At 42.2% G+C, this 25,170-nt stretch overlaps 1 protein-coding gene across 2 annotated transcripts in view; it reads left to right on the top strand.

Annotated features, from left to right (window-relative positions):
• LOC142206872 (zinc finger protein 219-like) overlaps positions 1-13,948 on the top strand; it is a 29,842-nt gene extending 15,894 nt beyond the window's left edge. For both annotated transcript variants that reach the window (XM_075276635.1, XM_075276636.1), the window contains exons 2-4: positions 4,861-6,635; positions 12,144-12,275; positions 12,511-13,948. In XM_075276635.1, the coding sequence (XP_075132736.1) occupies positions 4,907-6,635; positions 12,144-12,275; positions 12,511-13,088 (2,439 nt within the window). In that variant the 5' untranslated portion in view covers positions 4,861-4,906 and the 3' untranslated portion in view covers positions 13,089-13,948. The remainder of the gene's footprint in view (positions 1-4,860; positions 6,636-12,143; positions 12,276-12,510) is intronic.
• Positions 13,949-25,170: the final 11,222 nt, after the last annotated feature.

Genomic DNA, 25,170 nt, shown 5'->3' with positions numbered 1-25,170 from the left:
TGGCCAGTACCTATTATTTATTTATTCCAACAGGTAGTGTCCAATATTTTACTAACCGATCTTTGCTCTTGTGTTCTTCTGGAGGTAGAAGCAAAGGCCAGATGTGACAGAACTGGGGATCAGTAAGTAAAACATGGCTTCTACCTGTTGGAATAATTGAATAAGTTGCAGCTGAACTTGTGTGGCACCAGGGGAGGTGAGTAAAAGCAACAAACAGTTATATTCACCTCTCCTGAGTGTGCAGCAGTCCCCGGCGTCCTCTTCTGGCCTCTTCTTGCCTGCGTCTGATACCACCCAATCCAGGGTTACGACCGAGTCCTGAGACTGGGCCTTAGCAGTCACGTGGGGTGCACTGAGCATCATTTAATCAGGGGCTACCAGAATCCACAAAGATGTCCAAGAAAGGTGAAGCAAGTTGAGTATAAGTATTTTTCCTCATCTCCCCCGGGCCTCATCCTTATTATAGTCTAGGGACTGTGTGGGTCAGTAAAGGGAGCAATATACTGTGTGCGGACAATTAAATGGTGCAGTATACTGCATGGAGGTCAGTAATGGGGTAATACACTGTGGGGTCCAGTAAAGTGGGTGTTATACTATGAGGGGGTCAGTAAAGGTGATAATAGACTGTGGGAGCCAGTAAAGGGGGCCAAGTAAGGATATTTTTTGATTTACATATGGGGGCATGGCATACAATTTTAATTAGGTGGGGGGATTCATCACAAATTGAAGATTGCCAGGTTGGGTATTATTTTGGGAGAGAAGGTGCCTTTCTATAGGTCACCTCAGGCAGCAAAAAGGCTAGGTTCTCGCCTGGCTATGTTTCAAAAGTTCTGCTTAAACTCATTGTGAATTTAGTCTTGCGTATTGCGAATGCATGTAACTTAGCAGGTGAGTCATATAACAAGTAGTGAAGTTTAATTCACAGTTTATTGACATATACTTATTTACCGAATCACACCCCGAAGGTCAGTGCTATGTCATACAAGGGACATGCTCCCACATGGCATACACACCCAACAAGGCTTCAAAAACCCCATAGTATTTGTGCAGTAAAGCTGAGTAACATGAGGGCGAAGTTAGATTTTTTTTTATGGTGCTGTTAGTACTGTAAGATGTGTGTCCCTGAGAAAAGAGTCAAGAGTACTAGTTTCTGCTATTTGGACCAGCAGGGCTGTTATTGTTGTTTTCTCCCTCAGTCTCAATGGCTACAAACATGTTATGAATTGTATTGCTGTATTACCTGGTGCCAGCGAAGTGGTACCAGGCACAAAATGTTTTTGGTCCAGGCGTACTTCAGATACCCAAGTGTTAACGCATCAGTTTCATGTCCCTGGTAATTTAGTGACAAGAGCAATCATACTATGTAGTCAGCTAGTCCTTGAATAGTGAGGGACTGTCATCTATGTCATTATCCTTTTGTAGATCAAATGGTATTATTAAAAAAAAAAACCTCTTTCGTGTACAAGAAAGCTTGGTGACAGCTTTTTATCCAGGTTTTGCAGTTCTGTAGTGTCGGTTGTTTTTTTTAGCCAAAGCCAGGAGTGGATTGTAAAGGAAGAGGAAGTCACCACAACTCTTTTTTGTATCCATTCTGGACAGTTATTACTCAAACTGAATCGAAAGTCACCAGACTCATAGTAAAGTTAGGCCTGGTTCATATCTGTATTCGGTATTCTGTTCGGAGAGTCCGCATGGGGACCCCCCGAATGGAATACCAAACGAATTGACAAGCAGTGAGCTTATGAAAGCATCCATGTGCTGTCCACACGAGTCATGTAGAGAGAAAAGTACTTCATGAGGTTCATGTGTTTTCAGTGCTCAACGCTTGTCAGTGCGTTCGGTATTCCGTTCAGGGGTCCCCCAGCGGACTCCCCAAAAGGAATACCGAATGCAGATGTGACCATTTTCAAAACAAAGAAGGAGAAATTTATCAACCCATCTATGCTAGATTTCTGGTGTAACTGTGGCACGTCTTTGGCCAAAGATGCACCACATCCTCTGTTCTGCCATCTACAAATGTGGGCGAAGCGGGGAGGAGAGTGGGCCAAGGTGGGAACACTTTGGTCCAACATGTTTATTTAAAATGATACCAGAAAACTGAAGAGAATTATGCAGGGAATCTACACCAGTTCTTGTCTGCCTTTCCATTCTGAAGCACAGGAGTTCGCTTGCAGCTGGGGCACTCCTTAACTTTTCATATGTTCTGCACTGGAGTCAAAATTGTTCTATGATTTTTCTATCTTGCTAGATATTTTGGTGTAGCGTCAAAGAAAAAAGGACATAGCTTAAATTAGTTTTTCATCCCAAAATTGAAATTTTCACCCAGATCCTGAACAGATCGTCTCAAGTAATAGGAGCATAGGTGGATGGGGCTGCTGCTATCACCTGAATGGGAGCAGTCCTGCACACGCTACACACCCATTAGCAGCTTCCAGAGACTGCTAGAACAGATGATCTGCACAGGGTCCAAGTATTGATTTGAAAATTCTATTTGGGACCGGGAAACCCTATTAAGGCTAGTTTTACACTTGCGCCTAGATTCCGTTTAGGGTTTCCGTCCCCGAATCCACTTAAAAAAATGTGCAAGCAGGATTTTTCTCTCTGCATTGTTCCGCATTTTTGGTGTGGAAACCATTATAGTCTATGGGGTCCGTGGGTAACTGCTTTTTAAGCGGAATAGGTTTCGGTTCTTGCCGACTCAAAGTAAGCTAACTAAAAGGTAGTATAAAGTTAGACTAGACGGTCTAAATATATGCACCAAAATTTATCATCCAGTATTAGTCCCTGTGATAAATGAGGTGCATTATCAGACTACGTTTACAATATCTAACTATTGGTAGATTTGGGCCAATGTTCATATTGTGAAAGGTAGAAAGTGGGTAGAACTGTGCAAGGCCTGAGGGAGCAGTACAAGACGCAGTAATTCTCATAGTGTTTGTGTCCCATGTGTCTCATTCTCTCCCCTGTTATGCTGTGTGCCAGTTTGCCAATAGTCTTGCCAGAGAGGGTCTTTTAAGTTATGTTCACACATAGTTTTATTGCAGGAGAATTTTTGAGGAGCAATCCATCTCAAAATCTGCCTCACAAAATACCTCATATCTCTCTCATTCATTCCATAGGGATTTTTCTGCTAGAAGAAAAAAGATGGGAGATTCCATCTTGCACACCCCATTGAAATGAGTGGGCCATAGAAAAAAAAAAAAAGCATTTTTCCTGCAGCAATTTTTACAAAAATCAGCTTCAGGAAAAAAAATCTGCCTGACTTGCATTGAAGTGAATGGGTGAGTTGAGAGTCGATTTTTGAGGCTGATTTTAATGCAGAAAATCTGCTTGTAAAAAACTCTTGTGTAATCTAAGGCGGGGTTCACACAGGGGAGGGTTGGACTGGATTTTGACGTGGAGGCTGCCTCAGAATCCGGTCCAAAAAACAGCTAGCTGCAACTGGATGCCAGTGTAGTGCATACAGTGCATCTAATGAATAGGCCTAGTTGGGGGGAATTGTAGCGCAGCAGACTCTGTGGCGTATTCCGCCGCGGAATCCACCTCAAGAAAGGGCAGGTCGCTTCTTTTTTCCACAAGCGGGAACAAACCGCTCGCAGAAAAAGGAACCCATCCAATTAAATGGGAGGTGGTTTTTGGAGCCGGATTTTGACGTGTCAAAATCCTGACCAAAAAATCCCGTGTGAACCTGGCTTAACCCTCATAGTCCCTGTTCTATGTTTTTCTACATTGAGAATAAAAAAAATATATATAATATATAGTGTTGTGAAACAATGCTGTGTGATTGTGATCATGAAGCTCGTACCTCTTCAAATCATTGAATTTATGTTACTATTCCAACGTATATAACTTATAGCAAGCTTTAAACTGGACCCCCTTCCTATTGGTTTTTGTAGCAGCATACAAGCTAGCATTGAATCCTACCTTTAAATACTGTCTTCTAAGCCTATAAAAGTCTAAATGGTGAGTTCTGACCATTGAGGTCAGGGATATCCCTGCAGAGATAACATTTTTGCTTTGCTAGTTTTGCGCTGATATCCAAGAATTTTTGGTTTACTCTATGGATATACGAATGGTATTACAAAGAGATACAGTGTACATTTCAAGGTCTCTATGAGTGGTAGGGGGTCAAATCTTAGGAGGAGGCAAAGGATCAGTAATGGAGAGGTACCCAATCTATCAGGGTCCAGTGGTTTGTATAGGAAGAGAGATCTTAATCAATAAGTTTACCGGGTCTTTATAGAGAAATAGGGCAAAATCTAATAGGGGCTATGTGGCTTGAAAGGAGAATTACAGAAAAAAAAAAGCCATAACTATTTAAACATATAACGTATTAAAACCGATGCTGTGGCTATTTTTTACATTATCACAAAGAGGAACCTTGAAACATAACTAATAAAACACCAATATTAAAAGGTATAGGCCCATACACCCTTATGCTGCTTTGGGATATAATTCCCACCAGGGCAAGATTGAGATTGAATGTTTCTGATTAATTTTCTATAAATCTGATATATACTCTCACTGATTCTAGTTTAATCCTGTACCCTTCCCAGTTATGTATAACTTTACAAAGCCATTCTGTGTAGATGTGAGATACTCTTGGCATATGAAACTTCTCATTGATGTAACTTTTTTGAAACAACTGCAATTCAGTATTCCCCAACTACAGAAAAAAGCTGGAGGGGAAGAAGTATTCTGTGTAAAGTAGCAGAGTAAAAGAAAATGTAGGCTAAATCACTTTCTAAGCTACAGAGAGATATATCATTTGTGATTTTAAAAAAAAAGGTATTGAAACTAAAGCGTCAACATTTTTACTTTTTTTTTTTTTTTCAAATTTCATGTTTTGTATTTCTTTAGGAGAATAATCAACATCCCTGGAGAGACCTTTTGAGAAATCTTAGCAATGGACTCTGCTCCACCCCTTCTTACTCAAGCGTTGCCGCGTTCACAGTCCCCTCCTCTTTCTCATATGAACCCTTCTCCTCCTTCTCCATCTGTTTCTCAAGAAATCAATATTTCATCTCAATCTGCTTCTCCTCCAACACCATTATCTCCTATTCACATCACACCTCCTCCTGAATCCCCTTCATCACCTACTACTGCTTTAATCCATAATGCCACAACCCTGCCTCTCCCTTCCCAAACTTCACCTTTAGCATGTATCAGCCCTCCTGCAACTTCTCTTCCCCTCACATCTCCTCCAGTTTCCCCATCACCTGTTTCTCTCTGCCCCCCACCTGAGAGTCTTTCTCCTCAAAGGGTAACTTTCTTCCCCCTTTCTGTAGCTCCTAGTCCACCTTCCATTGCATTGTCTCCCCTTCCACCATCTGTTTCTTCTCCTCCAATCTCTCCTTCCCCTTCACCAGTTTCTCCCTGTCCTCCTGCAGATTATTCTGCTCCCTCCTCCCCTTGTGTTACAGTTATTCCAACCTCACCACAGAATCCTGATGCCTCACCAATATTCTCATTACCCCCAACCTCTCCCTCTCCTCCTCCATCTTCTATATCTCCATCTCAGGCTTCACCCTCTCCTCCTGCCCCTTCTTCCCTTCTTAGCCTTTCTTTTGCTGATGAAGAACTGGATCTTCAACGTCATTCCAATGGCTTTTCTGATGGCTCAAGTTCTAAGTCACGTCAGTTCCCATGTACAATATGTGGAAAACAGTTTCGTTTTATCAGCATTTTAGCACTCCATGCGAGCACGCACAAAGTGCGTGGGGCTATTAATCAAGGTCGTGGAGGACTCAAGAACTTTGAGACAAATTCCCAAAGACCTCTGTTCCTGGAGCAGCAGCATGAGAAAGAACCTGATTCATCTGATATACAAAATTCAACATCAGAAAACATTCAGGAACCAGTCCCTCTTTTATCTATACCTGCTCCACTTCCAACACTACGCCACCCTTGTCCTTTCTGCAAAGGTAAATTTCGTAAAGCAGCTGAACTGGAGCGCCACCTCAGAATACTTCATAGGCCTTATAAGTGTCACCTGTGTGACTTTGCAGCATCTCAGGAGGGTGAGCTGATGGGACATGTTGAAAGGAGACATTCAGCACCACAGCTACCCAAGATTGTTCCACCTTTACCTGCCCCCAATCCCACTCCAGCTCTGCCACCTGCTGAGTTCAAATGTGAGATCTGTTCTCAGAGCTTTACTCAGTCCTGGTTCTTGAAGGGTCATATGCGCAAACATAAAGATTCCTTTGATCATCGTTGTTCAGTTTGTGGGCGATGCTTCAAGGAGTCTTGGTTTCTGAAGAACCATATGAAGGTCCACCTTGGCAAGATAAAAGGAGTTGGAGGTCAGGAACCACCTATGCATCAACCTCCCCAATCCTCTCATGTCACCACTACAAATTCCCCATCATCATCCTCCTCTTCCAGGCTCCTTGGATATCAAAATTTCTATTCTGGCCTCTTACTGAGGTTGCCTCCTCCAGGAGATGCTACATGTTCCCAAATGCTTCAAGCCACAGCAAGAGCAGTGCAAAGTGGGGACGGAGATCAGGATGGAACTGGTGCCTCTGCTAGGGGGCAGCCAATGAGTACAACAATTGGAGAAGCAACATCTTCCAAAGTTATGCTACCCCAAGGGTCATCTGGAATTGTGTTGAAAACAGTGGGTTTTCCAGGTAAGGATTATTTCACAGTAGTTTTTCATAGTTACATACAATAGTTAAAGAATGTTCTATTAAAATAATAATTTCTTTGATCTGCATCAGAAGATGATTATCTGTTAACTAACCCATATATATAGGCTGTTAATGTCCTTATAAATTGCACATTACACTAGGTTTCAAATATCACAATATACCAGCTATCATTACAACTCCACCAACTCTAGCTCTTTGCATCCTTCAGTAGGCACTGCTACACTGATTCCGGTACAAATAGAGTTTTTTCTCTAGTCCTCACCATTCCCAAGCAATATGCTGTCTGCTGTCAGATGGGTAGTCCCTGTTTTTGCTTCAGCGTAGAACGACCCACCTGACAAGAGAGAACATAATTGTCATGAAACTAATGAAATGATTGCTTGTGAATGGTTAGGGCTACAGAAAAAAATCCTTACTGCATCAGAATTGATGGATCCGGTCCTAAAGAAGGATTTATTGATTTGGAGTTGGTGGTGGTAGAAGGTCCTCTTTAAACATATCATGCTACAGCATATGTGACTATAAAAATCTCTTCCTCTTCTCTACCCTCTGGTACTTCAGAAGAGAGCCTTGGAAGGATTTTAGTCAAAATCAACAGAATACTTTGTTACTCCATATCGAGAACCTTCCTACAATAGGACATTTACTCCTGTGCATCTTCAAAATCTGTACATTGTCAAGGTAATTGACCCAGGCAAAAGCAGGCATCTATGTAAATTCTATACAATTGTCATACGCTTCAGACACTTATGGAACTACATATATTGAGTGTGGGCAGGCATGCTGGCAAACTATATTGCCAGCCACTAAGTCATTGATAATACAGATAATGTGTCTCCAAAAAATGACTTATTTAGATTTTTTTTTTTTTTTTAAACACATTTTTTTTTAGGAATTTTTGATGACTTTTGTTTAAATTTTCCATGACGTTACCTATACTTACAAAATATGCTTTCACAGTTTTCAGTCAGGCCACTAAGGCTAAAGATAGACTGACTGGCTGATTCTGTAGGCGTTTTATTTGCAGTGGTCATCTCATTTACATGACAGATTAAAGGGAGACAGTATTACAATAGAAGTTAACACCATTGACCCATCATTGCTTCCACTACAGACAGTAGATGATGTTTTAGCTTATTTACTCTTCCTGCCTGCACTAGTATAGAAAACTCTACAACAGACGTCAGTTATTAGCCACACTATTGCTGCCCATGGCCATGAGAATGCTGTAAAGTATATCGTTAAATGCTGTTAACAAAGCAAATACACTCACCGGCCACTTTATTAGGTACACCATGCTAGTAACGGGTTGGACCCCCTTTTGCCTTCAGAACTGCCTCAATTCTTCGTGGCATAGATTCAACAAGGTGCTGGAAGCATTCCTCAGAGATTTTGGTCCATATTGACATGATGGCATCACACAGTTGCCGCAGATTTGTTGGCTGCACATCCATGATGCGAATCTCCCGTTCCACCACATCCCAAAGATGCTCTATTGGATTGAGATCTGGTGACTGTGGAGGCCATTGGAGTACAGTGAACTCATTGTCATGTTCAAGAAACCAGTCTGAGATGATTCCAGCTTTATGACATGGCACATTATCCTGCTGAAAGTAGCCATCAGATGTTGGGTACATTGTGGTCATAAAGGGATGGACATGGTCAGCAACAATACTCAGGTAGGCTTTGGCATTGCAACGATGCTCAATTGGTACCAAGGGGCCAAAGAGTGCCAAGAAAATATTCCCCACACCATGACACCACCACCACCAGCCTGAACCGTTGATACAAGGCAGGATGGATCCATGCTTTCATGTTGTTGACGCCAAATTCTGACCCTACCATCCGAATGTCGCAGCAGAAATCGAGACTCATCAGACCAGGCAACATTTTTCCAATCTTCAATTGTCCAATTTCGATGAGCTTGTGCAAATTGTAGCCTCAGTTTCCTGTTCTTAGCTGAAAGGAGTGGCACCCGGTGTGGTCTTCTGCTGCTGTAGCCCATCTGCCTCAAAGTTCGAGGTACTGTGCGTTCAGAGATGCTCTTCTGGCTACCTTGGTTGTAACGGGTGGCTATTTGAGTCACTGTTGCCTTTCTATCAGCTCGAACCAGTCTGGCCATTCTCCTCTGACCTCTGGCATCAACAACGCATTTCCGCCCACAGAACTGCCGCTCACTGGATGTTTTTTCTTTTTCGGACCATTCTCTGTAAACCCTAGAGATGGTTGTGCGTGAAAATCCCAGTAGATCAGCAGTTTCTGAAATACTCAGACCAGCCCTTCTGGCACCAACAACCATGCCACGTTCAAAGGCACTCAAATCACCTTTCTTCCCCATACTGATGCTCGGTTTGAACTGCAGGAGATTGTCTTGACCATGTCTACATGCCTAAATGCACTGAGTTGCCGCCATGTGATTGGCTGATTAGAAATTAAGTGTTAACGAGCAGTTGGACAGGTGTACCTAATAAAGTGGCCGGTGAGTGTAAGAAGCTAAGGCAAGATGGCAGGAAATAGAATTAAAAAAAATCTCTTATCAAAATGTAAAACGGATGAGGAAACCATGATATTCTTCACTTTCTTCATAAATATGTTTAAGAAATGCCTATACATTCCCTTTGACTTTTTGCAAAAAATATCCCTTTTCACCTTATGATTTCAGAAACCAGATATTACCTTGAATTTTGAGCATTATATAGTGTAAATATCCTTTTGCTACATTCAATACTTTAGCAGCACACATTCTTTTATGCAGTGAAATATCCACATAATTGGTCAAATCTATTTTTAAAAAAAGACAAATTTTGCATATTTTTCTATCCTAGATATATACTATACTTGGATGCTTCTGACAAGTACCCCTCTGAGGCAGTGTAAAAGGGGCTTCACACTGTTGTGAAATGGGGTCGTTTTACTAAGGACGCGTGTATGCACTATTTATAGTAAAGGGAAATAAGCATCTAATCACTTGAGATAACCAAAATCACCACAGAACCTTATGTTAATCATAATTTGATCCGATTGTTGTATTCATAATGCAAACTTTAATATGACTTCATTAACCTCATGTTCTCACCTACTCATGCATTTTGTCATACACTGTTGTCGTAGCCATATAAGAGCTTTTTTGTTGTGGGCAAAGTTTAGTGATTTATATAAGGTATAGATGAGTTGTGCGGTGAAACGGGAAAAAATGCAATTCCACCATTGTGAAAACATCCCCAAGTTCTCACTAATAAATGGGACACAACAAAAAAAATGTGCAAAAAAAACTGAAAATATCCTTTGGTTTGAAAAACCACACAAACTTCCTTTTTAAGTGCTTTTTCCACAGATATTTTTCCATTTCAATCTTAAAGGGGCTCTATCATTGGGAAAAGTCATTTTTAGCTAAGCACATCCTTGCATAGGCTTTAGAAAGGCTATTTCACATGTACCTTTTGTATGTAAATCCCCTCAGTAGTTTTTGAATGAGCCCGTTTTTATTCATATGCTACTTAGCCTTCTCTGTGCACCCGGAAGTGTCTGTGTGCATCTTCTCTGCTATTCTCTGTGTATGAGAGCGTGGGAGGCTGCTGATGATGACTCCTCTCTCTGCTCTCATACACATAGAGAATAGCAGACGGTGATCACAGGCACTTCCGGAGTGCACGGAGGAGGCTAATTAGCATATGAAGCCGGCTCGTTCAAAAACTACTGAGGTGATTTACATACAAAAGGTACGTGTGGAATATCCTTTCTAAAGGCTATGCAAGGATGTGCTTAGTTACAAATTACTTTTCCCAAAGATAGAGCCCTTTAAATGTGAACATACCTTTAAAATGTTTACTATTTGGCAAAAATGATACATGCAGTTTATTTTTCAAGTCAGTCTGATTATGGTACTGCAAAATGTATACTGTTTTTTATGTTTTACTTCAAATGGTCCATTTTATAAATCAATAATACAGGCTATTATGTAAACTGTGTAATATATGTTATAAGAAAAATGCTTCCTTTTACATTGTATCAGGTTATTTCCCTGTATCCCCCTTATATTTGCTAAATTGACTATCACTCAGAAAATTCTATTATATCCATATCTAGACGTGAGGAGAAAGGGAAGAGCAGTGAGTAGAAGGAAAAAGAGATGGCGGAAATAAATACCGTAGGAGCCTTCTATCATTGCCAAAATACTTTATTCACACAAGTGCCTGTCAGTACTTCTCTCTATATATCCTGCATGGTCTTGGCCTGTTTTTGATTGAGGCAGAGCCAGTTTGGGAGCAGATTCTCCTCTATTCACTGTGTGTAGAGTATAGCAGCTAGTCTTCACCCAACAGCTCAGTCTGTAGAGTAGAAAAGTGCCCGAAAATGCATTCATGTCATATAATGGCCAGAAATATTCCCTACATACACACACACTATACTATTGATTTATGCAAGGTTTGTGTAAAGGTTAGGTATGACTTGGACATACAATATTTTGATCACATGTGCAATACACTGCAAAAATATATATCCCTCATTCTGCTCCGTTGATGAGGAAATAAAAAGGTTATGGATTTTGAAAGACAGAAATAGAAAAAATAAATAAATAAATAAAGGCACCCAAATGGGCTGGATCCTTAAAGTATTAAGTGTATAGAGAATGACTGTGTCTTAACTAAAGTATACATTATCTAATTTAGCCAAGGTAAATGTTGTGGCAAATGAAATAGGAAATTCCTCTCGGGGTTGTCTGGGTAAAGATGGCCATATTGCCTTGCATGTAAGAATACGTATGCACAGATTGTTCCATAAAGTGACTGCTTTAATCTTTCCTTACTTTAGCTTCATTTCCAACCCACACATGAGATCAGCAGCACTAATGTTGTGGAATAAACCGTCAATCATTTTTTTCATTTCTTTCATCTCAGTGTGACAGACATACATGTCATCACTATAAGTATAGATGTGGGGAATTTTGCAGTTGGACAGAAATTGAACATATTTGAAGAAATTATATCATTATATATTTTAAGACAAAATGGTAAAGTTTCCATAGCTACCAATCAGGTGAAAAGGGAAGATGTTACAGGAAATATTACACATTTTTGTACAACACATTTCTTAAGTGCCCCATATGACCTTAGGTAGGGGAATCTGAAATAAAGCATCACCTGAATTTACAGAAAACACAACTAATTCTACACAAAGCCAGCAGTGAAATTCTCATTGGGGCCAGTGTTAACATATACAGCTGTAGCAGTACTGTCTTTTATAAGGAACTCTGTTGGTTTGTTCGGAGTTCTGGAAAACCGCTGTTACTACAATGTACCATGAGATAGATTGTATTAGAACCTATATTAATAAGTTATACATTATCTGTATATGCAGTAGTATTAGCTCTAATACTTCTATCAATATCAGGGGTAACATGTTTTTGAATTTGCTCTTCCACAGGCACTCGTTCGAGAAAGTTATTTGTGTGCTTTTTTTGATACTCACCCACCATTTATTCTCCAGATAAGAATGGATGGAGTGTGAACTCCTCCCAGGTAGAGCGACCTCGAGGATCAACTGGTAGAGACTGCCCATTTTGCGCCAAATCCTTCCGTTCTTCCCATCATCTTAAGGTGCATCTGCGTGTACACACAGGTAAGACCCAGTCTGCAAATTTTAAGATTGTAGTAAAATTTCTACCAACCTTTATCTTCTTATTTACTTACATAGCTTATTCGCTCACAATTTTTGTGTACACGTTACTCATTAAGGCCTTCTTTTTCTCCTTTTTGGATTCATAAACTGCACTGCATGAGCAAGACATAAGTGTTTAGGAGTTTCATATGCATTTTTAAGACACATTTTGATGTTTTTCTCTTTGGCTTTTTAGGAGAGCGACCTTATAAGTGCCCTCATTGTTCATATGCTGGCACTCAGTCTGGATCTCTGAAATACCACCTACAGAGACATCACCGGGACTCCAAACTTGCTGCAGGTGTCCCATTGAGGGGCAAGAACATTCCACAAGGTGCAACCCAGCAAGATCGACTACTTCCTGTGTCTGCAGCTTGGACAAATTCGTGCACGGATTTGCCCCCAACTTGTGAAGATGGGGCTTCTCTACCTCTCCGTCTTCATGTGACTGAGGGTCAGGGTCCTAGTGCTTTTCCTCGCATGCCTGGTAGAGGTGGACAAAGGAGAAGAAGTCCCTCACATCAGCCAACTAATGGAAGACCAGAGCATGAGCCTTTGGATTTGTCTCAAGGAAACCCTTTTCATCGCTGCATGTACTGTCCATTTGTAACTTCTGTAGGGGAGCTAATGAGCCTTCATCTCCAAGTACATCATGGGAGGAGATCACGTAGAAAGGGAGGTTATATAAGAGGAAGACCCCGTCCTGTGCTTTCTCCACAGTCCCAAGGCCCTAGCCTGAGAGACAGCCCAGAGCCATGTGAAAGCACTGAGTGAACTAAGAATTAAAGGGCAGATGGTATGAGAAGTGCCCTGTAACTGCCCAAAATCCATTATCCACATAAAAAGAGAGATGAAACGTTTAGGCATGATGAAGTGTGATGGTTAGATAGAGAAGACACAAGGACTTATGATGGATAGAGATGGGAGACAGCTAGAAACTGGAAGGAGTGATTGAGGAGCATAGAAAATGGGTGTGTGGTTGTAACAGCTAGGAATGGGTAGATTGTGGCAGAGACAGGAAAAATGGAGGTCGAATGTGAGAGAGTTAGGGAAGGTACTGTTGGGAGAAAGCTGGGCTTGAAAGATGTATAATTGAGAGAAAGAGACAGTCAGTGATACCCTTTCCTGGGAGAGACAGTCAGTGGCAGTACGGACAGTAAGGTTAGCAGTCATAAAATATCTGATTATCAAATTGAGTGGTTTGCAAAAGGTACAATAACAAGATGTAAGCAATAAATGTGAGACTGACAGACAATTTAAGAGAGTGGATGCAGGCAAAGCATTAAAACCACAGTAGTGAGGATGGTTGGAGAGCGTGCTATTCACTACTGTGGTAGAATGCTTGCAACATATCTGTGCTATGAGACGAGAGAACCAGCTATAGATCTAGGATCACAGAAAGTTAGTGATAGAATGAGAAACACTAGACATAGGGTTAATAAAGGATAAATAGACAAGCTAGTAATGATTATTTTGCCCCAGAAAAATTCCTTTCTGGTTGTTGCTGAGACTTTATTTTTGATATTATAATTTGGATCGTTCTTCAGACCCAGCCGCCAGTAGACACCCCCAAACACATGCCCCTTCTTCCACATTCCCAAATGGTTTAGAATTCTGCTGAAAGAATACATTTCCACGTTTAGAGATTTCTATATTTTTTTTTATTCTTTTCTTGTAGAAAAATAATAAATTTGGAAAAAATGAAATAAACTCTGTTTTAAAATAACATTGTGAATTTAGACCTGACAAAGTCCTGATCTGACCAATGTATATTAATGATACAGACATCAGTTGTTACATTGGAATCACAACAGGCCGGAAGATGGTGAGAAGATCTTTTAATAACTACAGGACCAGAGTAGATTATGATACGCAATTCTAATTTTCAATATAAATTGTTTTAGGACTCATGCGTGCTGGCAAATTGGAGGAATATGGAGGTGCAGTAGAGGGCTCATGTACCTCTCTAGAATTTTATTACGGTATGTCTCTGGACTAACTAGAGTCGTAATATGGCTGTGCACATGAGGACTAATCCATATAAAAACCCTAACTTTGTAAATACTTTTCTGATCTGTTTTCGATGTGTTGTTCTATATTCATGAAAGGGGTACCTTTCAGGATATAAGGATCTATTTGCTAGGGGTGCCACCACTAGGACTTCAACTAATCACAAGAAAGGGGGTTTCATGCCTCCTTCCCATTTGCCTCCACTTATGGTTGCATATGCTCATTGCTATTCTATTCAACTCTATGCAACTGCTGAAGATAGTCGAATATAGCACTTGGCAATCTTGGACAGTCCCATATAGTTGAATGGAGCAGCAGTTGACATAGGACTCCCATTCTCGTGATTACACCCAGAAATGTAACTTAAAGCTAGCATATGCTCTCTATAACAATGGTATCTTCTATATTGTAGAAAGGCTTATTGGCCTCCTTAGGCTCCAGGGGACAATAGCAATTGCTGCTTCTGCACCCCCTATAATTGTATCCTTGACTGCACCTCCAGCAATTAGCCAGTTATCCCCTATTCTGTGAATAAATGGTGTACCGTATTTTTCGGACTATAAGACGCGCCCAGGTTTTAGAGGAGGAAAATAGGGAAAAAAAATTTGGAAGCAAAAAATGGTAAAATATTTAATATATGGGAGTTGTAGTTTTGCAACAGCTGCAAGGCCACATTGACAGGTGACCCTGCAGCTGTACGGGGACGCATAGAGTGTTTTTTTTTTGCGGGGCCAGAAGTACTTTTTAGTTATACCATTTTGGGGACTATATATTTCTTAGATCACCTTTTATTGAAAAAAAAAACGGTGGTTTATGATATATGATTTTCTACTTTTATATATATATATTCTAGGGACAGGAGGTGATTTAGAACTTTTATTTATTTCATATTTTTATTATATATTTTTAAAGTTTGTTTTTTTACTATTTTATTCCCCCCCCAGGGGCTTGAACCTGCGGTCACTTGATTGCAAGTCCCATAGACGGCAATACAACTGTATTGCCGTCTATGAGACATTCTGTCTATTAGTATTACGGCTGGTCATAGAGACCAGCCGCAAGACTAATACAGCAGTGACAGGCCTGGGAGCCTCATTAGGCTCCCGGCTGTCATCCGAACAGGTCGGCTCCTGCGATATCGCCGCGCAGGAGCCGGCCTGCAACTCTACAGGTACGGGGCCGGTGGGGACCGGCCCCGGGGGAGAAGGGGCCGCTGATACTGACCCGGCATTCGCTGTACTAGAGAGGCGGATGCCGGCGAGGGATAGATGCCGGGGCCTGAGACATCGCTCCTCTGCCCTGCCTGAAGCCAGCGGCAGGGGGGACGGAGGAGCGGAATAGCATCGCCGCTGCCGCTGCTGGCTTCATGCAGGGCAGAGGAGCGCAGCGATGTCTCAAGCCCCGGCGTCTATCCCTTGCCGACATCCACCTCTCTATTACGGCGGGTGCCAGGCGCCACATTCAGACTATAAGACGCACCCTTCTTTTCCCCCCAAATTTGGGGGAAAAAAAGTGCGTCTTATAGTCCGAAAAATACGGTAAGTCACACAAGCCCTTAGCCATACCCCGACTCCTCATATTACTGTCCTTTACAGTAAATTAGTAGAATTCTGTATCTCATTGGGTAAGAAAACTTCTTGTTTTAAAAATTTAAGAAAAACAAGGTACCGTATATACTTGAGTATAAGCTGAATTTTTAAGAACAGTTTTTGTGCTGAAAAAGCCCCCCTTGGCTTATACTCGAGTCAAGCAAAAAAAAAAAAAGTATTCATTTTTTTGAGGGGAGGGGGTGGTCTATGACCAGCCACAATAATAATGTATAGAATCTCCCATAAAATAGTGTAAAAAAGAAGCTTTAAAAAAGTAAAATGTTCTAAATCCCTCCTTTCCATAGAATACATATAAAAGTAGAAAATGACTGTGAAACACAAACTCATTAGGTATCCCTGTGTCTGAGAGTGCCCGGTCTACTGAATATAGGGTATCTGCAGTGCTCCTCTTCCGTTGGGAAGGGGTTAATAGGAGCGCTGCAGATACCCTATATTCAGCCAGGCTGAATTCCAAGTGGGGGGGGGACCAGTCCTCAAGCTCAGGGAAGGGGCAGACAGACAACCAAAACACCCCCTCCCCTTCCCCAGCAACTACTGCACCCAAAAACCATTAAAATTTTTGAAATTTTCCAGTAGCTGCTGCATTAACACCCCCCCCCCCCCCCCGCTCCTAGGCTTATACTTGAATCAATAAGTTTTCCAATTTTTTTGTGGTAAAATTAGGGGGGAGGGGGTTGGCTTATATTCGGGTCGGCTTATACTCGAGTATATACAGTATTTTCAAAATTGCTTAGCATTTGTGTAGATCTGAATATGTGCAATGCTATATAGTGTATAGATGTATAGAATACAAAGAGTTATTCCCTGTCCAGAATAATGCAAAGTGCATTATTAGCAATTCTCCATTGTACTTGTCCCCAAGTCTTTCCTTTTATGTAGGACCATAGGGGTAATGAGAGCAGTAGTAGAGAAATAATTTTCTCTGCAGGTGCTTTCTATTGAATGTGCCCCAATTCTGAGACATATGTGACGGGTATTGTGACAACTCTTGCCACTGTATTTACTAAGTAAATTGCCCACTATGTAGCTGATGGCAGTGACAGCCACCAGTGATAATATGGTTTTTCAGATTTCTTTCTTTTGTGGGGGGGCTATAAAGATACACAAAGGAATCACTGCAAATAAATGTACTTAAAGGGGTGTTCTATCTGGGCATTTAAGTTATATCCACAGATAGCTTGACAAACTTCTGAACTCCCTCACAAGTGAATGGAGAGACCCGCACATACATGGCTGTCTTTCCCTTCCCTGCAGTTATGGAAGGCATTTATGGCATACCCTGTGGATACAGTCATAAACGTGCAGATAGAAATGACCCTATAAACTCTGAAAATGGTTTTAAAAGTGAAACTGCATATTAATTTAAAGGATTTTTCCAACTTTATCAATTGATGACTTATCCTTAGACTAGGTTATCAACTGAAAATCAGTGGGGGGGGGGGGGGGGTCCAACACCTGGGACCCCTGCAGATCAGCTGTTTAAAGCCGTAGTGGCCATGTGTTATCACATTCACAAGACCTGTTTGGAGCTCAGCCCATTTAAGTGAATAGGGCTGAGCTGTGAGATTATGTACATACACTATACAATGTATGGAGCTGTTCTTGGTTTCTGGGAAGAGGCTGCAGTGACACTGCAGTCCTTATAAACAGCTGATCAGGGTTTTGGACCCCCATTGATCTTCAACTGATGACCTTTCCTAAGAATGCAGTTGAAAAAACGCAGCAAAAACACTTGTTTTTCCCTGTTTTTCTGCTGCATTTTGTATGTCAGGTAAACAATATAAGCTGATTTATTTCAAATATTCATATCTTCTTCAAAGCAGCATTTTCCGCATTGTGAGGATGAGATTAAATAAAATCTCAGTCCCTTTGCTTGGACTAAAATGTAGTTTTTTCTGCTGCACTTCAAACAATGGCTGAAAGAATTGCATTTCTGCAATGTGCGGCCTCATCTTAAAGAGGTCCATATTGAGTAGAAAGACAAGAAATAGTAGGAAAATTCCAGTTTGAGATTTTTAAAAAAGTCTTTTTTTCTAGAAATAGCACCAAATTTATTAGTGGCCTGTGTCTGTTATTACATTGTGGGTCAAGGACATGCACAAGAGGGGCACTGTTTCTGTGGGGTAAAAAAACAACACCCTTTTCTTCCAATCTCCAGCAATCCATTTACTGGGTACTCCATCTTTAGGATATGACATAAATGTATGAAAAGTGGGCATCTTCTCTATCAGGACAATAGGGGATCTAACCCCTTTGAGCGACTGCAAGGCTTACATTGGAGAAGGTGAGATACGCTTGGTGTTCACTTAACTTCAGTGGAGAAATCTGCTTACAATTATACATTTTATGAATATTACATAACTTTAGTTTATTGATAATTGCATTTATACCACATCCATCACATTCTAGAACCACAGAACAATTAAAGGGGCTCTATCAGCAAAATTATGCTAATAGAGCCCCACATATGCGTGAATAGCCTTTAAAAAGGCTATTAAGGCACCGTAAATGTTATATTAAACCCCGGTCCCGTTTTTAAATAAAAGCATAAAAACATATATGCAAATCTTACCGAACGTGCACCTGGGGCGGTGATGCACGGTGCAACGTCATCTTCGGGCACGCCTGCCTCTTCTTTCTTCTTGGAGTGACGCTCTGGTCCCGTCTCTTCTGCCAGCTTCCTATTGGTCTTCTTCCGGCTTGAGGTCTTCAAATCTCGCGCCTGCGTAGTGGCGTTTACCTCCGGATTGCTACTGCGCAGGCTCACTCACCATTTTACTTAATGGCAGTTCGCGAGCGTGCAGTACGCTCGTGTAGTTCTACAGGGACTGGCAAGTGAGCCTGCGCAGTAGTGCTCCGGAGGGAAGCGCTACTACGCAGGCGCGGGATTTGAAGACGGAAGAAGACACGGAACCAGAGGGCGTAACTACAAGAAGACAGAAGAGGCAGGCATGCCCGAAGCTGACGTCGCACCGTGCATCCCCGCCCATGGTGCACGTTCAGGTATGATTAGCATATATGTTTTAATGCTTTTATTTAAAAACGGGACCAGGGGTTAATATAACATTTACGGTGCCTGAATACCCTTTTTAAAGGCTATTCACGCATATGTGGGGCTCTATTAGCATAATTGTGCTGATAGAGCCCCTTTAAGTCTCAACTAGAGATGGGCGAACCTCTCAAGATTCGTTTTGTTTCAGGTTCAAATGGCTTAGGACCAAGATTTGTTTCAGGTCTAAGAAAACAAAGTGTAAGACATTGTCAGGGCTCTTAAGAAACTATTGATCCAATTTCTAGCTCTCTAAGGCTCCGTTCCCACGGAGTAACGCGCCACGCATTCAGATATGTATACACGTGTCAGAGTGTGGGCGCTCAAAACAGATCCCATTCACTTCAATGTGTGCCGGCTTACGCACGCTACACATTGAAATCAATGGGTTAAAAAACCTCCTATTGATTTCAATGTGTAGAGCCCGTAAGCCGGCACACATTGAAGTGAATGGGATCTGTTTTGAGCGCTTACACTCTGACATGTGTATACGTGTCTGAATGCGCGGCGCGTTACTCCGTAGGAACGGAACCTAAGGAAAAGAGCCAAAATGATGTGAAAGTGAAGTGAAATGTATGTATATGATAAAACGAATAAGGAATGCATACAAAATCTGAATTTAACCATACAATGTGCAGACACTTAAAGCACTCCAAAAATTACCCTTCCTGGTAGAAGTGCTTGCCCATGGTTTTTTAGACACACATTGCAGTTAGTTTTCATATAGCGATGATTTTATATAAAAATTAGGCCATTTTGATGACTTGTAAGTGATACACTCTTGTTATTTGGGAGACAAATTTATGACTCTGAGCCTAGTTGAAAAATGATGAAGAATTGGCTTTTTGAACATAAAAGAAAGTCACCAAAAATTATCTCTTTATGGGACCAGAAGTGAAATTAAAATGGTTGTTTTTTTTTGTTGTTTTTTTATACCAACACTGTGGAAACAACAGTGTGGTATAGTATGGACCAGGCCGGGACATTCCTGAGTGGTGACTGTGGAGGTAGCTGCTTAGGAGTAGCTGTCAGCTACAGTAGTCCAGTAAATAGATCATGATGCACTGAAATGGTGGAAGTACCAGCCGAAGGTGTGTGAAAAACCTCAGAGATCCATGCCTGATTCATTATGACAAAAGTATTTTTTTCCACAATAGGGTTGGATGGTTTAATCCTTCTAGGTGTTACAACGCCATCCACATCATTGACCACCCTCTAGACCAGGGGTCCTCAAACTACGTCCCGCGTCCCACCTGCCGGCACCACCGACAGGCGGGCATTTATAATGAAGCTCCTGGGGAGCTCTTGGCAGGCCATGGAGCGCACTTCACTGTACTTATTGGAGGGCACCGCTCCTGATGTCTGTGCGACCTGCTCTGCCTTCGGTGTCCGCCTGTGTCCTGTCACGTCGCTTGTATGCGATGTTAGGAGGATACCGAGGGCAGATCAGGACACGCAGACATCAGGAGTGGTACCCTCCAATAAGTAAAGTGAAGCGTGCATGGCCTGGCCCGATATAGTCAATTGCGCCCCTCCGCGTCACTTTGTCAGTCAGGTCACCATAGCAACGTGACCTGACCTGACGCAGCCCAAATTACAGTGGGCAAAGCCACTGCTACAGTTTGCTACCTTCCTGGATCCCAGACTCTACTGTTCCCGCTGAAGTAAAGCACTATAATCTCTTACTGGAGTATAAATAACACCTCAGGGGTCGTACACACTTTCCATCTTAAGCCCTGGCGAAACTGGACAGGGGACGAAACCCGGCGATTAGCTTTAAAACCCATTTAATTGAATGGGTTTGTAAAGGTGACCGCTGGTGTCCTCCTGTGGCCTGTCTGCAGGGAACCGTTTTTTTTTTTAGTCAGACATGCAGAACTTTGTGTCCGGCTGATAAAACCTGTTTCCCCGCGGACAGGCCACAGGCGGACACTGGTGGTCACCTTTACAAACCCATTCAATCAAATGGGTTTTAAAGCTAATCACCTGGTTTCGTCCCCTGTTCAGTTTCGCCAGGGCTAAAGACAGAAACACGGTGGAATGCACACACTGGACACGAGCACAAGTGTGAACGCCCCCTGAGATTGAAAATTGAGTGTCCCTCTCCACCCCACTGATGCAGAAAGTTAATCCGCTTAAAATAGTTTTTATCCTCTGAAATCCACGGACCCCATATAGACTATAATGGGATCTGTCGTGTTTCTGCCCAAAAAGATTTAAAAAAATGCGGAGGGAGAGAAGTCCTGCTTGCAGGCTAAAACGAAGGGGGTCATATACCGTGTGGAGAGCCAGAAAAAGAGTATCATGTATTGTGTGGGGAGCCAGTACAAGGGGGTCATATACCATGTGGTGGGCCAGTTAAAAGGGGGTCATATACCATGTACGGGGCCAGAAAAAAAGGGGGTCATTTATTGTGGAGCGCGGGCAGATAAAGGGGGTCTTATTCGGTTGTGGGCCAAAAAATAAGGGGAGTTATTTATTGTGGGGGGCAGAAAAAGAGTTGTTTTTTTGCCAATGGGAGAGGGAGTATCCAAATTAGGTGGGGGGCTATGATGCGGGTGGGATGCCTTGCTATAGTTCGACTCAGGCAGGACGCTAGGTTCACCACTGCCAGTCCTGCTTAGTAGCCGTCTAGTCCCGGGCCTGCAGTGCGCATACACAGTAAGTAAGTGGCAATTTTCTTGTGGCCGCGGGCATGCGCAGTCAACTTTGCCCGAGGCCTAGAAGTTTGAACCCAGCTCCGGAAGAAGACGTGCAGAGAGGCCATTCCTGAAGAGGATGGAGGCGGCGCTGGAGAGTACTTTCGCAGCATTGGGATACCCCCAGTGCTGCAAAAGAACTAATTTGCATACCGGCGAAAACTGGGATTCCTACTGAACGGTGGCATGGAGAAGACATCTAAAGGTAGGAGAAGCATAGCCTTTCTTAAGGCTATTCCTACGTGTGATTGAGAAAAAATACAGTTTTAATGGTAGAATCCCTTTAAACTATATTTTGGCCCTCCAATGGTCCGAGGGACAGTGAACTGGCCCCGTGTTTAAAAAGTTTGAGGACCCCTGCTCTAGACCATTATGCTTGAGATCAGACAAGATTTAACATGGCAAACTGGTCCAGCTCCTTCCACTGCTGTAACCTTTTTACCCAGAAATCCATGGGGTCAGTATTTTTTTGCTGAAATATAGATGCACTCTAGGTAAGTTTGCACCTGCTGGTGCAGTCGGTGGGTGTCTGTTGCTTGTTGTGGCTCCAGTTAGCGTTGCAGGTTGAAAATGTTTTATTTCATCATGTTCAAGATACTGTACCGGCTGATGCTATTGCTTCTACTCGTGCTACTTGTAGCTGTGGCATTGGCAGAGGAGGTGGAGTGCTGGCTGAGTGAGGTGCAGTGGTCTCCCTAAAAGCTGTAGCAAGCTATACAACCTATCCTGATAATATTCCACTTTTTCTTCCCTTTGGGAGGCAGGGAAGAATTCCCCCATTTTGGCTTTTTTGCACAGACCCAGAGGCATGCTATGGTTGGTGTTCTTGGCTAGGGTGATCATCATTATGATCATTATCATCTTGGTAGAAATAAGGGTTAGCATCCTCCCCTGGCCCCCCACTGCATCCAAAGGAAAGACTTCCTGCTCCTCCTTCTCTTCCATTCTGGGAGTCCCAGTTCCTTCAACATGACTCTGACCCAGATCTTCATTTTCCTCCAGTTCCCCTTGCATCAACTCAGGGATATAAGGTTAACTAAGAAGTAGAAAACTGTTCTTCCTCTTCTTTCCTTCATTGCATGAGTGTAAGGGTTCCCTGTAAGATATATAATAAAGGGATCACATTGCTGATGCTGCAGTTGTCACGGCTGACAAATTTGGTGGCCTGTTCAAAGGGTCTGAGAAGTCGAAACACTTCTCTTATAAGCTTCCAATGACAGATTGTTCCAGCGGTTTGCTGCATGCAGTAATCATTCACAACATTCTGCTGCTCACACAGATGTTCCAACATATTTAACCCCTTCCCACCAGCAGCATTTTTCGATTTTCATTTTTCTGTTGTTGACACCCCCCCCCCTTCCATACCCCATAACTTTTTTATTTCTCCGCTCTCAGAGCCATATGAGGTCTTAATGTTTGCGGGACAAATTTTTCTTCATGATGCCACTATTAATCATTCTGTACAATATACTGGGAAGCTGGAAAAAAAAAATTCAGAATGGAGTGGATTTCAAGAAAAAGTGCATTTGTGGAATTTTCTTAGGGGATTCATTTATACGGCGTTTACTGTACAGCCAAAATGACATGTCACCTGTATTCTATGTTTCGGTACGATTCCGGGGATACCAAATTTATATGGTTTTATTTACATTTTAACCCATTAACAAAAATCCAAAACTGCCAATTTTTTTTTTTTTTTTCTAAAAGTTGCCGTATTCTGACATCCATAACTTTTTTATACTTCCGTGTACGGGGATGTATAGAGCGACTTTTTTGCAGGGTCGGGTGACCTTTTTAGTTCTACTATTTTGGGGAATTGCTTTTGCTTTGATAATTTATTATTCAAATTTTTATCATAGGCAAAACAGTGAAAAAATGTCGGTTTGGCTTTTGACTTTTTTTTCCCACTACGGCGTTTACTGTACGGGAAAAATATTTTTTATAGGTTTGTAGAGCGGGCGTTTTTGACACAGGGATAACTAATGTGTATGTGTTTCACAGTATTTAAGTACTTTTAAATTAGCGCATGGTGTCTGCTGTATGAAACAGCAGACACCAGGTGGCTCTGGCGACTGCTCGGCTCCCGAGCTGCCGCCATAGTTAAACACCCGGCGCCGCCGTACTAGTACAGCAGATGTCAGGAAGGGGTTAAGGTGGAGTTCCACCAAGTTGGAATATTGTAAATAAGGCGGTGCAAAGGCAAACTGTGACATAAGATCTTTCTGACCATGAGGAGCACCTCTTTTAAACTACTATACATGTTAAAAAAAAATTTAAAAAAACAGCGCACCACTAGATTCAGTACATGTACCATTCAGGGTCAATATGTCATTCACCCCAACTGCTGCAACAATGTTAGTGCTATTGTCACTGGCAACACTGCCTAGTTGGAGTTATCAAGGAACCATCCAGCATGATACAACAAAGCAGCTCCTCTGCTGTGTGGCTCATCTTATCCAGTCTCATTGTAAAACAGCATGTCAGTGCTTCATCTTACACCTATAAAAAGCGGGAGAATGAGGAGTGAAAGTAATGCTCTGGTGAAGATGGGGGCGGTCAATGGTCAACAGAGGAGAATCCAGGTGGGCCCTGCATGGTGCTGGAACTGGACGTGCACGAACGGGGTGTAATTAGGACCTGGACTTGTTATGTTTCTGGACAGTGGCCACTGCTGCTCAAAACATTGACCCAGTGGGCCATAAAAGGCCAAGGAAAAGCCCACTTTTTCCACCACCTCTTGATATAAAACAGGGACAGCTTTCTAGAGAAAAAATGGCGGCTATGTGCCCTCCATCAAGGTTGAGCATATGCTATCAGTTGGCAAAATGTAGTGGAATACTCTAAGTGGTACAGCAACGACTTTATCAGTAGCTTGGCCAGGTATGAGTTGCAGACTGGGCACATATTGCTGTTTCCTGGACACACATTCCCTCATGTCTGACGTTGTGTAAGAGGAGTAGAAGGACAAACAGTTGGTGATGATGATAACAACAACCATGTGCTAGGTGTAGCTGTGTCCTGCATACAAGGAAAATAAAGGGGAGAAGGAGTAGGATTGTCTATTTCGTCAAATAAGATGGTGATGGCATCTTATTAGACATGTCGTTCTTACATTTGTTCATGCACAACCATGGCTAAGTTTCTGCTTGAAGACCTAGCACATTGCCATGGATTTATCATTTGACAATGTAGAAAAAACTCCCACACGGGAGAAAACGTGTCTGCCACTACCACCACCAATGGCACCACTCCCATCACGCCAGCTTCCCCTAGGTCTGCCCTGGGAAGGCTTTTATTAGGGCTGAGGATTGTCTAGAATCATTACTATCATCACTGCCAGCACTCTCTTCTTCTGAAGTCACCTTGTTACCCTGACCAGGTTGCCAGGTCCCATTACAAAAGAATTATCGGCAATGTCATGTTCTTCCCTGCTTTTTATTGACTCATTATGGAATTCGTCATATGGTAATCACTGGTATTCGTCTACA

The sequence above is a fragment of the Leptodactylus fuscus genome, chromosome 1, assembly GCF_031893055.1.
Source record: "Leptodactylus fuscus isolate aLepFus1 chromosome 1, aLepFus1.hap2, whole genome shotgun sequence".
Classification (NCBI taxonomy): Eukaryota; Metazoa; Chordata; class Amphibia; order Anura; family Leptodactylidae; genus Leptodactylus; species Leptodactylus fuscus.
Note: the sequence above shows the minus strand (reverse complement) of the source record. Positions and strands in the feature narration are given on the sequence as shown.